This window comes from Passer montanus, unplaced genomic scaffold (assembly GCF_014805655.1).
Source record: "Passer montanus isolate IOZ18808 unplaced genomic scaffold, ASM1480565v1 scaffold54, whole genome shotgun sequence".
Lineage (NCBI taxonomy): Eukaryota > Metazoa > Chordata > Aves > Passeriformes > Passeridae > Passer > Passer montanus.
In genome coordinates this window covers 5,775,321-5,790,915 of record NW_024370374.1, presented here as the reverse complement: position 1 = coordinate 5,790,915, position 15,595 = coordinate 5,775,321, and the positions used below count along the sequence as shown (strand labels likewise).

The 15,595-nt window shown below is 38.7% G+C and overlaps 1 protein-coding gene across 1 annotated transcript in view; it reads left to right on the top strand.

The window, feature by feature from the left end:
- Positions 1-15,595, top strand: part of IMMP1L (inner mitochondrial membrane peptidase subunit 1) — a 31,717-nt gene that overhangs the window by 2,473 nt on the left and 13,649 nt on the right. Inside the window, exons 2-4 of the mRNA XM_039725125.1 lie at positions 11,118-11,250; positions 12,011-12,099; positions 12,659-12,785. Of these exons, the coding sequence (XP_039581059.1) occupies positions 11,146-11,250; positions 12,011-12,099; positions 12,659-12,785 (321 nt within the window). The 5' untranslated portion in view covers positions 11,118-11,145. The remainder of the gene's footprint in view (positions 1-11,117; positions 11,251-12,010; positions 12,100-12,658; positions 12,786-15,595) is intronic.

Here is a 15,595-nt window from a genome sequence, read left to right as displayed (position 1 = left end):
AAATTTCAGAAAAGGAACTAATTTAATGGAGGTTTAATTTTGTATTTATTTTTAACTAATTATTTTTAAATCAATGATGTTTCATTTTCAGGAATAACAATATTTTTTTCATCCTTTTTGCATGATAATGAAGGTTTGCTTATATTCACATGTCCAGTTTTGAAAAGGTGCAGTTTCAGTCATTGTAGAAGATCCCATTAGGATCTGCTGTCTGGCAGAAAGCAAGACCACAGGAATTCCAGCTCTAAACATCACATTATGAGGTAGAGAAGTCCTACTGTTCCTGCTCTAGGTGTGGAATGGAAATGCAGAGAAACTAAGGAACACTGAAATGATTTCCAGTGCTCAGGAATTGTCTTAGGAAGATATTTCTTGTCAGCTGAGCTATGGACAATTCGCAATGGACAGGGGTCCTACTCAGCTCATTGGAGAATGGAGAAGTTTAAACATCTTTGGTCTATTTTGGGATGTCTCAAACTGTAGAATATGAGCTTTGCTTCCTCTCAGCTCACACGTTGTCACATAGACCTGGTCAAATGGGGATGTCGGTTTTAACTGCAAATCCGAGCTGTGCTGTGGAGAAATCAAGCTCTCTCTTTCCCTCTTCTTGCAAACTTGGTGTCCAATTTAACTGCTTGTCTCTGCAAAATGCAGATTCTAAGTTGGGTTAAGAGGATTTTGGGTGAAAATTCCTGGGGAGAAAAAAAATGGAGGGAATACAATGGTAAGCAAGAGAGCAGTCAGAACATTTGGGAAAAGGTTATGCTTAGAATTTGATCTGGCTGAACATTGGACATTTCTCTTCCAAAACTGTAGCCTCTAGACTTGGGGGAAATCCTGGTGTCCCCAAAAGTGTGCTTTGGATATTTGTGGTTGATAATGATGCCTCAGGTTTGGCTTTTCTTCCAGCCTCTGCTCTAGGTCAGCCTTCAGCTTCTGGTGACCATGAAGGGACAGAAGGCATCAATAAGAGGAAGCACAGTTGATGTGGCCTCTCTTTACCACATAGTTTGTCCTTGTGGGCTTGCAGGGCAAGTTAACACAAGCAGCATTGTGTGGACAGTGTTATGGATGGATGTGTTCTGTTGTGTTTGTTGTAAATAAATGGTTTTTTCTATGTTTTAATTGTGCTGCAGAAGATTCATGTATGCTCTTGTCTTTGAACAAAATGCTGTTCATTTTGGAATAAAATGCCAGCCCATTTAATTTCAAACCTGTATGTCTGCCCATATATCTGCTTTCATTGATATTTTTCTGTGTGGGATAGAGAATCAGAAAACCACATTTGATCTTCAAGTACAGTTGATAATACTCTTCAAAGGCTGTAGCCTACAAATTTGGGGAAAATCCTGGTGTCTGCAGAATAGCAGCCCTTGAGGTGTGCTTTGGATAACTGTGGTTGGGCAGAGGAAGCACAATTGTAGTGGCCTCTCTTTACCATGTGGTTTGTCCTTCTGGGCTTGCAGGGCAAGTTAACACCAGCAGCATGGTGTGGGCAGTGTTCCTCAACAACAGGATGTTACTCATGGATGTGTTCTGTTGTCTTTGCTTCCAAATCAGTGGTTTTGCTGCATTTTAATTGTGCTGCAGAGGATTAATGTATGCTCTTGTCTTTGAACAAAATGCTGTTCATTTTGGAATAAAACAAGAGCCTATTTTATTTCAAATTTATTTCATTTATGTATGTCCGCCAGACCAGTTTTCAGTGATTTTTTCCTGTAGGATTTTTTCCTGTAGGATTTACATGTGGGCTAGAGAACCAGAAAACCACATCCCAGTAGCAGTTCTAATTCATAATCTTATTAGTGTTTGCTGTTCCATCTCCAGGCTGCTTCTCTCATCAGTTGTGGAATGTGCTGGTATTTGACTGTACTGATTAAAGTTTCATAGGCACCAAATCAGATTAGCCACCGAGTCACCTGAGCAGGCTGGCCTTGCAGTCATGTGGCCCACGCCTGCTGAGCTCCTGCTGGCGGCTGAAACAAGGTAGTTTGCTTTGGAGATGTTCTTAAGTATCTAACAGCATGGGTCGTGGATTATGGCTGCAAAGAAGATGGCTTCATTTTCCTGATCTTTGAACTAGCTAGAATGGGATAAGTTTGAAAGTGCAGGATCTTCAGGGCATGAGCCAACAGCTGGAAAGAATGTTTAATCCTGGAAGCTCTGACAGCAAAAGACCTGTTTTTTTCAGTGTGAAAAAGCTTAAAGTCTGCTTATTGAGTCAGTCTGTGGCAAATGAAAGAAGTATTTGGATTGTTTAGGACTTGCCAGTTGTATGATATTATATTAAACATAATATCTTATTCAGAAAGCCTCTGGATGTTACCTAAATTCATCCCTGTGGGTATCCTGAGCAACAGGAAAGAAATTTAAGCTTGTCTCAAATTTAAACAGCTCTTTCAAAATAGAAATAAAGAGATGTGAGTTAAAGTAGTATGTGCTGAAGACAATAAATTATTTTAAAAGTTACTTTATGTTTCTGTAATTTCAGAACTGTACAGTATAATATTACTGAAACCTGTAGAACAATAATCTTGAAAGTGAATTGTGAGTTTAATTTAGTGTGTTAATAAGCATCATACAGATTAGTATGTATTTAATAGAGATTATTTTCTTTGTATTTCTCATACTTCCTGGTGAGACCCACAAACATGGAAGGAACCTCAGGTTCCCAGTGCACTGGCCAGTGATGTTTTCTGGTTCTTGTCTCCCACAGATATTCCAGACAGGAATGCCAGCTTGATTTTTCATCTCCCACTGGCTTTCACAGCACTCTGGCCATCCACAGAGTGGGGCATGGACCTGCGTGTGCTGCAGTAAATAATTCTGTAGAGATGTGTAGTGCTTGCTCTTCAAAAAATCTGACTAGAATGGTAAACTAATTCGGTCACTGAGGGGCAGATGAAGAAAATTTTGGCCTTTAAGTAGTCAGGAAGTCAAATTGAGATTTTGCAGTATGCGTTATAAAGTTGGATATAAGACAAGCAAGCAATGTAGTAAAACTCATTGTAAAGCCAGATTCACAACTGGCTACTCAGGGAAGTGTAAATTCTTTCAAATTTGAAATAATGTTTTGGTGAAATAATAAAATAATGAATGTCTGGCCTTTTTTTGTAGCCAGGCTGTATTTTAGCAAATCATCATTATTCTTTATCTCAGTGAATTCAGCTTCTATCTCCTACACTGAGCCTGTTAATTCCATACCAAAAGTTCTTTGTGTGAACCCCATTTCAGGAGCATCTGTCTGGGAGCAGGGCTGCCATTTTTTCCAATTTCACCCCCCCTTGTACAAAAAAATTGCATTTCGTGTGAGATAATATATGTAAAAGGAATAAAAATGAATTAACATTTAAAACTGTAGATACTGGAACAGATTGAGGGAAGCCAAAATGTTATCAAGGTCCTAGAAATAACAATCCTGTAAGTGGTTACTGCAGAATAACTCAGTGTATTACAAGTGGGACACACAATGTTACTGAAACCTGCAGAACAATAATCTTGAAAATGAATTGTGAGTTTAATTTAGTTGTGGGTGCTGCTGGAAATGTGAGCTTCACTAATTGTTTCCAAGTCCTGTCTTGGTTTTGCGTGTAAAGAACAGAATGTCTTATTTCATTGCAATGAGGGGGTAATTCATCTGAAGTTTTAGCCCTAGGGTTTATTAGAATACCTGTGTCCCTTTAGCAGCCATGTTTTCAATATTTCTCTGATTTGCAGCTGTGACTGTGTCCCTACTCTTGCACCCTGCTCTTGTATTTCTGTGAAAACTGTTGTGAGGCTCACGCATTCTTGGAGCTTCCTGCTGCCACCTTTTCTCGGTTGTGCTTCCATTGGTCCAAGAAATGTGAAGCCTTGATCATGGTGTTCTCATTTGCCAAGCCAAATGATTTTTTTCATAGAATTTTTAACATTTCTGGCACAGAACTGAAGTTCACAAACATTAAGTTGTAGGACTATCATCAATTTTCTTAGCATGCACAAAATATCTGTGAAAGGAGCTGTATGAGAGTCTCTGATTTTCCTTTTAGAAAAGCAATGTATTATGGAAGAAAGGGCAAGCCATGTTCCATACTTTTGGAACAAGTCAGATGGGTAAATGTAGGTGAAATACAATCTTAGCACTTACTAAAACCCTAAGTAGTTTTTAAGAATGCAGTTCAGGGAGGCGGTACTAATGAAATGATACAGTGCTTGTTTCTGTACTGCTTTTCTGTTTCACAAGCACTTGTGTCCTCATTGGGGTGGATGTGTGTGGTAAAATGAGCCATGCAGGCTCTGCTTGGTGATGTCTTTGGTATCGGTGAGGGTGCAGTTTGTGGGGCTGGAGTGTGCTCAGCCCCTCAGCTTAGGATCATTTGCTAAATGGGAGAAAGGCACCTCTCCTTATTTGATTCACTAAGTAGTCAGTTTTCACATTTATTATTGTGTCAGCTGTATCTTTTATTTTAAACTATCAAATTAAATAATAGCTTCTGCTAGCTTTCTATTTTAGTTCATGCATTTAAAACCTGGAAGTCAGATAAAAAGATAGTTTCAGAATAAATTCAGTATATTATTTATGAGTGGAGCAACACATTAGCATGGAGTTCACAATAGATCATATTGCTTTTATTCCATCTTACAAGCTTAGCAGCACAAACAGAATAATCAACATATTATTTGGCTGTCATCTGCTGAACAGAAAGCAGAGATCACAAGGAGGTTTTCCCTAGCTGCAGTGATGGCCTTTTTGTTCCAAGCCCCCATCTGGGAGGGCCATGGTGTGTTATCATATGGAACGCGGGCTTTGCTGTAATCTGCTTAGCTGCACTGCAGTTTGAATCTTTATTCCATGTTTGTGTAATTTATAATTTTAATGAGACCGTGCCTCTTGTGGGCTTTGAAATATATTAAAAGCTCTTTTGTGCATATGCTTTTGTTCTTGCTTAATAGGCTCAGTGTATTTAAAACTGATGAATTTTTATTCATGGATTTGGATGTCTGGGGATTAACTTAGACTGAATATCATTGCACTCATCTATTGATGTTTGGAACTTTTTTATACTTCTATCTCTAAGTGGAGGAGACCTTACAGAACTTGTGTTTTACACATAAAACAGCTCAGAAATAACTATTAAATTTTATTGAGCGATGAGCAGAAATACTGATTATAGTTTGTTTTTACTTCATAAACTCTCCTGGAGTACTATTTTGCTCTGAAAAAAAGTCCTTGAGTCCACGTACATGTGTGTATTTAGAACTTTGTAACTAAAAAGCAGATTGGGAAAGTGGTCAACATTTTTGCAGAATAACAGCAGTGATAAGCACTTGATTTGCATTTTTCTTCTACTCAGGTAACTTGAAAATGTAAATATTGAGGACTCTCTTGTTTGACTGTGTTGCCTTTCTCCCGATTTTAACACATTTTTTTAATGCAGGGTATGCATAAGCTATTTCATTAGAAGGTGATGCTCATAACTGGGGAGTATTGATAAACATGCAGAAGGATTCTTCACTGCTATTTTCTGACAGTGCTAAAATGGATCTTGTTTTTTGCTTTTGTATTTTTCAGATGTTTAATGGTTTGTTTATGTGTTTGATTTACTATTTGTTTAAAGATTTGATACTTTGTGACTTCTGTGTTTTTAAACTACTGTGGAGCACTCTTCCATGATGGCATGCTGTCTGAGACCATCACTGGCAATAAGATGGAGACAACTATGTTTTTTCTAGATAGTCTTGATGAACGTGTACTGAAATGTGAAGGGTTTTTGGTTTTTTTGGGTTTGTAGTGTTTTTGTTGGGTTTGCTGGTCTTTACCAGCAAAATATCCTCTTTGTAATGACAGAATATTTTAAGTAAACAGCCTTTTTAGTTCTCAGTGCACAGGGGAGTTATTTACCCCTCTTCCCTTCACTGCTTTGAGCAGTGTTTCCAAATCATATTTCCACAAGATGTGTCAGCTGGGAAGCGCAGAGGACGTGTGAGCCATGGGCAACTTCAGGTTTTGTAGGGTTGTAGATTTTTAGTGCCTAATGTGAAAATTAGGTTTGCAACTCTGTCTTACTGTGAATTTTCAATGTTTATATGTCTGTGTCTGAAGGAAGTGAATGTACTGAAATTGAAGATAAACACGTGTTGTTATTTGGCCACTGTGACATAGGCACAGCCCGTTTTTCTCAGTTACCAGGAGCATGACTATGGCGTCTGCCAGACCTTTGGTGTTTGTCCTGACTATGACCTTGTTGCAGAAGACTGTAAAGTGAATATTTTGGCATCCCTCAGAGGCCCGTGTATGACCATGTCTTTGCTCAGCTGTCTGGATTTCGCTGTTCAGCAAAGAGGAGTGAATGGAGCTGAGGAGGAGGACAAGCTTTGGAATGCATCTGGCCATTAAAACAGCGTTTTATTCAGGGTTGTGCAAGTGTTAGGAGCTGCTTCCCAAAGGTAAATAGAACCAGTGAGAACTACCTGAAATCTGTGTTGGGAAATTGCTCGTTCTTGTCGGTAGTCTCTGGTTATTTAACACCAGCCAATTGTGTTATGTTTACAGGATTAAACTCCTTGTCAGCTTGACATCAGCAGCTGAAGGAGCTCTTGTTGGAGACAAACTGCCAGTGCCTGGTAGAGATAATGTGTAAAAAAGCAATCTCTTCCAGAATATCACCAAGCTTGCTCACATTTTCCAGACCAAGTCCAGTGTTTCTCCCAGAGTAAAGCAACAGCTGGAAATAAAAAGCAATTCTTCTGATCTCCATCACAGAGGGACCTTTTGAAAATTGTTCTTCAGATGTTCAGAATCCTCAGATTGAAATTAGAATATTTAAAGCATTTTGTATATTTATACTTCGTATATTTATATGTCTATTTAAAGCATATTGTGTATCTAATATGGGAAACATCCAAATAAACAAGATACACACCCTTCACTCTTCTACACATGTGACATCAATTTCATGGAGAAGTTTTAAAATAATAGTTTAATATAAATAAATATATTTATTTATATAAATAAATAAATTTGTATTCAACTATTTTATATAAATATATTTATTTATATTAAACTATTATTTTAAACTTAACATAAATATTTAAGTGGCCTAGTCAGCGTGCAATTTTTTTCTTTGGTTTGGGTTTTTGGATTGTTTTTTAAAGTAATCTCAGGGTGGTTCTGTGGGAATGAGATGGTGCAAGTTATGGTGGAGAAAAGTGTCTGGTTAGAAGTGGAGAATGTTAGGAGAAGAGTTTCTGTTATGGAAGGACAAACTGATAACCTCTCACTACATATGCAATGAAATTCCAGAATTGGGAAACATTATATAAAGCAAATGTGACTAGAAGTGTTTTATGAAAGTGAAAAATCTGCTTAGTGCCAAATGCAGTGATTTGTTTAGTCACACTTTCAGTGCCTGCAACTTTGATTTTCCTTTATTTAAAAATTCCTGTATTTAAAAATTCCTGGTTTTCTGGAAATGATAAATCTGCTTATTGATTTTCTAATTTTATTATGTACACAATAATTGTAATCCAAGATTACAGCAAACAAGATGTTAATTTCTAGACAACCTATGTACATTTCCCTCAGAGTGCGAGCTCTACAGAAGCAAAGAGTACAAAGAGAATACCATTTGTGCTATCCTCACAGGAGCTGTCAATAAAAGATGTAATAGGGGATTTAGGAATCTGGAAATGGCCAACTAATTTATGTGAATCTATTTTATTTCAGCTAGAAAGCCCAAGCTCTGTTTCGTCTGCACTGCATATTGCAGAGCACAGGCTGTCTATAGAAAACCAGGCGGCTGCATATGGATAGTCCCTTGATATCATTCACTTGCTGTGTAATCTTATTATGCAAAGTTCTAATCTTCACCTAGAATGAATGCCTCTGGGTCAGAATATAGTCATATCAGGGTTTTTGAGGTCATGTTTTGTGATCCTTAGCTTATTCTTCTAAGTAGAGCTGGGATTTAAAGAGTATTCCCCAGACACTGGCAGAGATAGACGGCAAAACCTGCTGCCTTTTTGGAAGACAAGACCAACATGAGGTCCCTGGTAGGATTAAACTTGATTTGTAGCTGTAGGATTTTTTAACAGATGTATTATTGGACAGGGAATAGGGGGCCACCAGCACAGCGAAATTGGATCACAATTGGCATTCTCAGGGAGTCCGCTGGCTGCTAAAACAGCAGCTGCATGTGGATTTGACTTCTTTCAGGTGAAGCGACTTCCAGTCATTTGGAAAGGATGGGATGAAAAGGAACCTTGGTGATAATTTTGATGTCTGCAAGATTTAGTACCAATGTAATGGGATTATCGGTAACACCTTCGCTGCAGAAAAAGCCACCTGGCGCTATAACTGGCAGCAACTGAGAACTAATCCTTTCCCATCTCTTGGATGTCATTCACCAGGCTCAAAGTGATTTCTACCCTGCTAGCAGTGATTAATTTTATAAACAAACAAACAAAAACCCAGTGATGAAAGCGCAGGCTATGGAAGGAAAAGGGAACAGGAGATACTAGTAATTACCTTTTGCATTTTATTTGCTGTGTATTTTACAACGTAACAGTTGTGGTAAGATAATGAGATTGTGTTCTCTGTGATAAATATGGATGTGTGACCTTTTTTAACCAATGTTGATTTAGCAGAAATTTTTCAGCTACCTGCTGTATGATACTAGGTAGTACCTGGAAGGAATTACAACAGGTTTTAGGCCATTAGTTCTGCAATAAGGATGTTTATACTACAGAACCATTAAGTTTTCAAGGGGTCTGTGGCTTAAATAATTTGTTTTATTGTGCTTAATGGTCTTATGTTTGATCTGGTGGAGTTGCCTGCTGGTGGTAGTTTGTATTAAAATTGTATCATGTGGAAAACTGTTCAGCTGTTTTCTTTCTTGTGATCAACAATATGACATTGTTTCAAAAATGTAATGATATGAAGTTTTCAGAGGAAACAGTTATATTTTAACAGTTATTTTAATGATGCTCAAGTTAATTATTTCTGTGTGGTTTTGTTTTTTTTATAAATAAACTAGTTTGGTCTGGTGTTTTTTTTTACTGGACTCGCTGCAACCAGTTATTAACTAGAAGTTATTATTTAAAATGACATGGAAACTTTCAAGATTTTAGTTCTTTGGAATGAATACTAGATGTCTAAAGATGAGCCTTAACATTTAAAACACCCTCCCATCCTCAGGAGGTACCTTGCCAGGGTCAGACTGTATAATCCAGGTATATATGTGTCTTCATTTGAAATTACTTTCTTGAGTAGTACTCAAAAGCTTTTGTGTAATGCTAAGAATTTTTTGATTGTTATCGTTAAATCTGATAAGCTTGAGCATTTAAAAAATCCTTTTTACTAAATTTAAAAGAAGAGGTTGGTGAAATCTATGTCTTGGGAGTTAAGAAATTATTTTAAGGAAACTGGGAACAAAATTTGAGAGCTCTTCACTCTTGTTCTGTCCTTGTGGTTAGTTTTTTACCATGGCAGCTCTGGCAGCAGGCAAAGCTCACTCTGAGCCCTGGGTTTCTCTGAGTAGCTCCCAAATCTACTCACAAGCATCCCAGGGAAACCTGTGTCCAGGGTAACTGTCCTTGTTTGTGTCACCCAAAATCCAAAAGGAAATGCCTTGCAATCACTTTGAAACTTGTTTTCTGACATGTATAGCAGTTGTTTGGAGTTTCATAATAAAAATATTTCAGTTACAACCTGATAGCTGTTTCATGGGAGGCTTGCACGTTCTCCTGATGTTGTTACTGTTTTTTGTCCCAGTTTGGTCTGTGGACTCTGGGCATTGTAATGCATTATTTGTAAATGCCTTTTTACCTGCAATACCCACAGGTGCCTAAATTCTCTACTATCTTAATATGTTAATATAAGGTTTCTGAATAGCATTGGGAAAAACAGAGGTTCCTTCTGCAGTATTTTTCTTTCTCCCTGAACTGAGAAGCAGTGTGAGGCTCCTTTCTAGCAGATGCTGTTAAGAAGGTTTGATGGTGGACTTCTCTCAAAGCGTAGTTGTGCATTCACCTACTTCTGCAACTCAGATTCATCTGCTGTGCCTCCACCTTCCCTTTGTGACCTGTGTCACAGTTCTGGGCTCTCAGTGTGTCTGGCCTAAGAGTAAGGCATTGGTTGGGGCACTGAATTGAGAAGAGCCAACCACTTGTGTGCCTCACCGGAGTGGGTTCTGCTGAAAGTGCATTCCCCTTCCAGGGGAGCTGCTCCCGTTCCTGCAGTGTGTCCTGCAGCGTGCTGGGTGCTGCATCTGCCAGACACAATTCAAGACTTTTCTGTTTGCCACTGTATTTCAGGTCTTTACTGTGAAAATGGTCAGATAATGAATGATGAATCACAGCTTGGTTTAATTTGTTTAAGTCTAGAGAAGTTTGTGTAGATAAAAAAGTATGTCTCTTTTGGAGCAAGGAAATGAACTTGTTAGAGAATATTTACTCCCAATAATGTTGTCTTTTGAATGTAGTCAGGCAGAACTCCCATTAAATTCTAGTCAGAGTTGTGACAATAAAGCTATGCACTTTTAAATTCCCGTCTTTAATTAATGAAATGTAGAAGAAGATTATTTCATTTTGAAGTAGGCATATTTTACACAGCATTTTTTCTTTTTTTCCTTTTCAACATACTGTATTTGCTCAGCGAACTCTATTGACCCGTCTTAGTAAAAGAGGGAAATCTTGCAGTGGTTTTAGTTCATGAGAAAGCAACACTGAGTTTAAGGGGGGCAGATTTTTTGCAGAATGTAGAACTTGCTTCAGTTACTTTATTAGGTCTGTTTTCCACTTCCTTACATGTAACCACCAAATTGTGACAAGGAAACATTTTATTTAGATTAGCATTGCAGGAATTGGATCTCCTAATCAGAGTTGGACTTGAATATTTGGGGAAGGGGGTGAGAAAATGTTTTCAGCTGCAGAAGTTATAGCACTGTGCTGCTGCTGAGAACAGAAAGACCTGATGCCTTACTTCTCTATGCACCTCTTCAGGTCTGTCTGATTATTTGTTGGTATCATTATACTGTTGGGTGTTTTCATTCTTGTCCACCTGCTGCACACAAAAGATGGGTTTGTAAATGTTGGATTGCTTGTTCTCCAATGAATGATCCTCTTCTGTTTTGCTGTAGAGCCAGCTGGGCACCATCCCACTGTAGGATGCTTCGCAATGCCCTAGGAAAAGCCTTCCGATTTCTGGGGTACACGGTGCAATATGGCTGCATAGCACACTGTGCCTTTGAGTACCTTGGAGGAATTGTTGTGGTAACTCTTCATTTTATGACATTTAAAAGGAGATAAACTGTAATACTGACATTTTTCTATGTGGTGATGCCAATATTTCAGGTTTCTTAATTTTCTTTGAAGCATTTAACACAATTTATGGGGAGCAGGTCTGGCCTATGTGAAAGTTCTTTGTACTTTAGTCATTCACGTTTTCTGATGTGTTATTGCTTGAGGCATCACTGAAGTAAATGGGAAACTCTGATTAAGCCTTTTGCACAGAGTCCGTCCTTTAAAAATCACTGGAGTCAGTGACAGGAAATGCCTTTATTTCACACTCTGGCCAAGTTTCTGAGTGTTTTATGCTCCTGCCCCTCCTCCCCAGGTCCTTAACCTGGCAGATACTGCTGCTGGGCGTGGGGGAGTTTGGCTGTGAGCTGCCCTTGCAGCTTCTGTGATCATTCTGTGTCACAGAGAAGAGAAAGGGGTAAGCTGGTAGGGCTTTGAGCACTGCTCCTAAAAATTTCTGGGAGATGCAGTGCTGAAAGGAATGCATAAGGGCCTGTAGCACCTGGTGCAGTTCAGGACCAATCCCAAGGAAATATGGAGCTGTAACAGTTAGAGATGCTCTGGAAGCTCCCCATAGCTTTTAAATGCATCACACATTCCTTGGAGGAGCTCACTTTTAGTTCTCTACATTCCACCTTTTCTAATTTATTACCATATCATTTGACTATAGGTTTATTTTAGATAGAAGTGGTTTGAAATAGTAATTTTTTTCTCCTTTCTTTTTCATTTGCAGTGCTCTGGACCTTCCATGGAACCAACCATTCAGAACTCTGATGTTGTCTTTTCAGAGAACCTCAGCCGCCACTTCTACTGCATTCGAAAGTACGCTGCTCTCTGGAGAGCACATCTGGCATTCCCTTTGCCAGGGCTTGTCAATAACCACATTCTGCCCTTTGTTTTTAGTCTACTTTTCTGCTTCTAACTTGTAATTTTTCATTGTGTCTAAAGGATCTTAAAATTACCAGCACAAACAGCCCAATGAACAACTTGTCAAAATTCAGTTTGGGTTTAGTCTGTTGTCACTATCACAGCTTTGTCCAAATAATAGAAAAAATCCTTTTTTCCCTCCCCCTAAATGATTCTACTGAGTGAATGTAACTTCTTCTCTAAGGAGTTTGGTCCTGAAAAACGGCTATGGGTATTACTGGTCTCAGGTTGTAGTCTTAAATGTTACATAAATGATCTCAATAACAGTTTTAAAACTCTGTGAAATTACACCTGAGTAAAACTGAAGAAACCAAAATTGTACACAAGAATTTTCAGCACAATCTTTAATATGTGTGAATATTTTTGGAGTGGATACATGGATGCTCATGTACTTAGCCAAATAGTTTGTAATTAGAATTCTCCTGTTTGTTTTTGTTTGTTTTTTTCCTCTCAGAGGAGATATTGTAATTGTGAAAAGCCCAAATGACCCCAAATCAAATATCTGTAAAAGAGTAATTGGCTTGGAAGGGGATAAAGTCTGCACAAGCAACCCTTCAGATTTCCTTAAGAGTCACAGCTATGTAAGTATTAGAGTTTCTTCCTATGTAAATTAATGATTACTTAAGTAAGCCTGATTGTCTGTAAAGGTTTTGCAATATTTGAGGATCGTAATAAATAATAAATTACAACATGAATAAATTACTATTCTTGAATATGTACAGTAACATGTTGTACTTTTAGACTGTGTATGCCAGGCTGTCCTTTTCTGCCTTTTGTTTCTGTAGGAACTGTAGGCAGATAATATTTCTGCTGTGCCTTTTGGAAGAATACTCTGAAATTCTCTGTATAAAGTGCAGTACAAAAGACAGATGCAGGTGCTTGATGTTCAGGCAAAACTGTTCCTGTATTTTAAACACTAAGAAGTGAATATTTGACTCCGCAATAGCTTTGCAGATTTTTCTTTCAAAATTATACTTTAGTGTGGCTCTATTTCAATGTAGCAATATTTTCATGTTCCTCAGTATGGTAACTTGGCCAAAATGTCAGGTGATGCAATCAAAAGGGAAAATTAATCTCAATGTTAATTTGTCCTTATGCAGATAGACTTCACAGAAGTTTGGGAAGATCAGTGACAAAGTGATTTTAGCAACTTCTTTCTAGGCTATCATGAGAAAAATCCTCAGGAATGATGGTCACAGAAAAATGCAGGTTTTTTCTTGTCCAAGAACTTTGTTTAACCTCTACCTGTATTCAGCACTTGTGGAACCATCAGATATTCCCAGGTGTTCTGAATTTTTAAACACAGCTGTGATTTTGCCCTTTCATATCCACTTCAGAATAAGAAGAATGAGCATGTGGGCAAAGCCCCGTGCTGAGAAGGTGGAGAATTTTATGGAACAATCCTTACAGGCAGCTACAGTTTGTGACAGAAATCCTGTAAGAATTTGGCTTCCATAAAGGCAGCCACCTTCGCCAGGGAGCCTCCAGCTACCATTGCTTCATTGGTATTGAGCAGCTGGAGTTTGTCTTTACTTAAAGCAAAAATTCTTGTTTAGCACCAGGAAGTAAGGACATGGGTCATACCCTGCTCTGAGGCTTTGGATTTGTTCTTTCACTCCAGTGTTGAGGTGAGACACCTTGGGCACCTGCCTCTAATCTGCACTTCTGCTGTAATGCCAGAGCCACTGAGCTGCTGTTCTTAGACTTTGCTCACTTGTGAGCATACAGAAGGAACTCATTCTCTGTTACATTTTGAAGGGGAGGACAAAATGTTTAGTTTTTCCACAAATCAATTTGTGTTAATCATTTAACCAAGGAAAAACCTACCAAAACCCCCAATGAACATAAACCCACCTTTTTCACGAAGTTAAAGGAATCCTCCAGCTCTGGTGGAGCTCGTAATTGTGGTGGAATGCAGATTTCCCAGAGGAGACCAACCTGAATTCTGTGTACACTGGCAGAAGACACAAACTGAATTTCTCTGAGCACCTTTTTCCTCACTTGTCTTAGTCTTGAGAAGGAAGTTCGGGAAAGATTTGTACTTAAAACAGGATGTCAGCTTTTCTGGAAACACTGAAGTGACCAAGTGAATATTCAGCAGAACAATTTCTGCCCTAGTGCAGGATTTCTTGTCTCCAGTTCTAATCCAAAATATGAGGAGAAATAGCAGATGGGGAATGCAGGCTGCCTTTCCTGTTTTCATAAAGGCTAATGTGTGGAAAAACAGAGAGGTGACAAGCTTTTTTAATTCTTACACCATAAGTTGTATCTAGGAGGAGAAATTATCTAAATGGAAGTGCTCTTGTGCCTGATACCTGTTTTCCTTCTACCTTTAGTGCTTGGTAGAGGTAGATCCTTCCATCTGTTCAGGAGACACTTCCTTTGCAGAAGAGTAAATTCTCAATGTGGATGTCTGTACTTTCTGTTCATAACTGATGTTGCATTACTCACTAAGAAAATTGTTGGGGAGGGGAAACGTGATATATATTTATGTTTAGGCAATTGCCTCATCACATTCCTTCTTTTAATGAATCACTGTGCTATGCACTTTTAGCTCAAACACAGAATTCCTCACAGCAAATAATGGCAGCAGATGTACAGAGGACTGGCTGTTTTGTTGTTACTTGCCTGAGGTGGGTTTTTGAAAAAAAAAGATTGTCCAAGCTGAGGAAAGGCCTGGGCTGTGGTTCCAAATGGCCAGGAGTACTGCTGGGGGGTTCTGTCTGCCAGGAGAAGTGAGCAAAGCCTGGAAAGTGTAGTGAGTTCTGCACTTTATATTTGGCTATTAACTGCCTTTTTTCAAACAGGAAATCTGAGTGGTGTGTGAATGCTGTGACTCCAAAGTGTGTAAGGTCAGAGCAGTCTTTTGTTTTTATTATAGCAAACTGCTCAGCTTTCCTTGAGGGCTTGTCTCCTATTTTGGGAAGTTTCTGTTATGTCTGCAGACTTACACAGTAAATGGGAATATCAGATGCCAGCAGTATTGCCAAATTAGGCAGCTCAGCCCCCTGCTTCAGTCTGTGCTGCTGGTTGCCAACTAGTGGATGGGTTTTCTGAGCTAGCCAGTTCCTGGAGATGGCAGAGGAATGGCCATTCAATGTACTTCTGCAGCTGAGGGGGAAATGACCTGTAAGCACCTGCTTTAGATTTGCCCTAAAAGGAGAATCCTTAGAGCCACGTTAGTAGGAATTGTGCTCAGTCTGTATTGACTGTGTCATTGGTAGTGTTGGCATATTTTACAGCATTCAAGTTTTGGATTTTTTGTGCTTAGAAGCATTGTCACACACAATTCTTACCCTGAAGCCTAAGAGAGTGCTAAAATCAGATCCTACTTGAGGTGCTGGTTCATTCATGAATATACTTCTCAGGATGTCTTTGTGTGTAGGTAGGA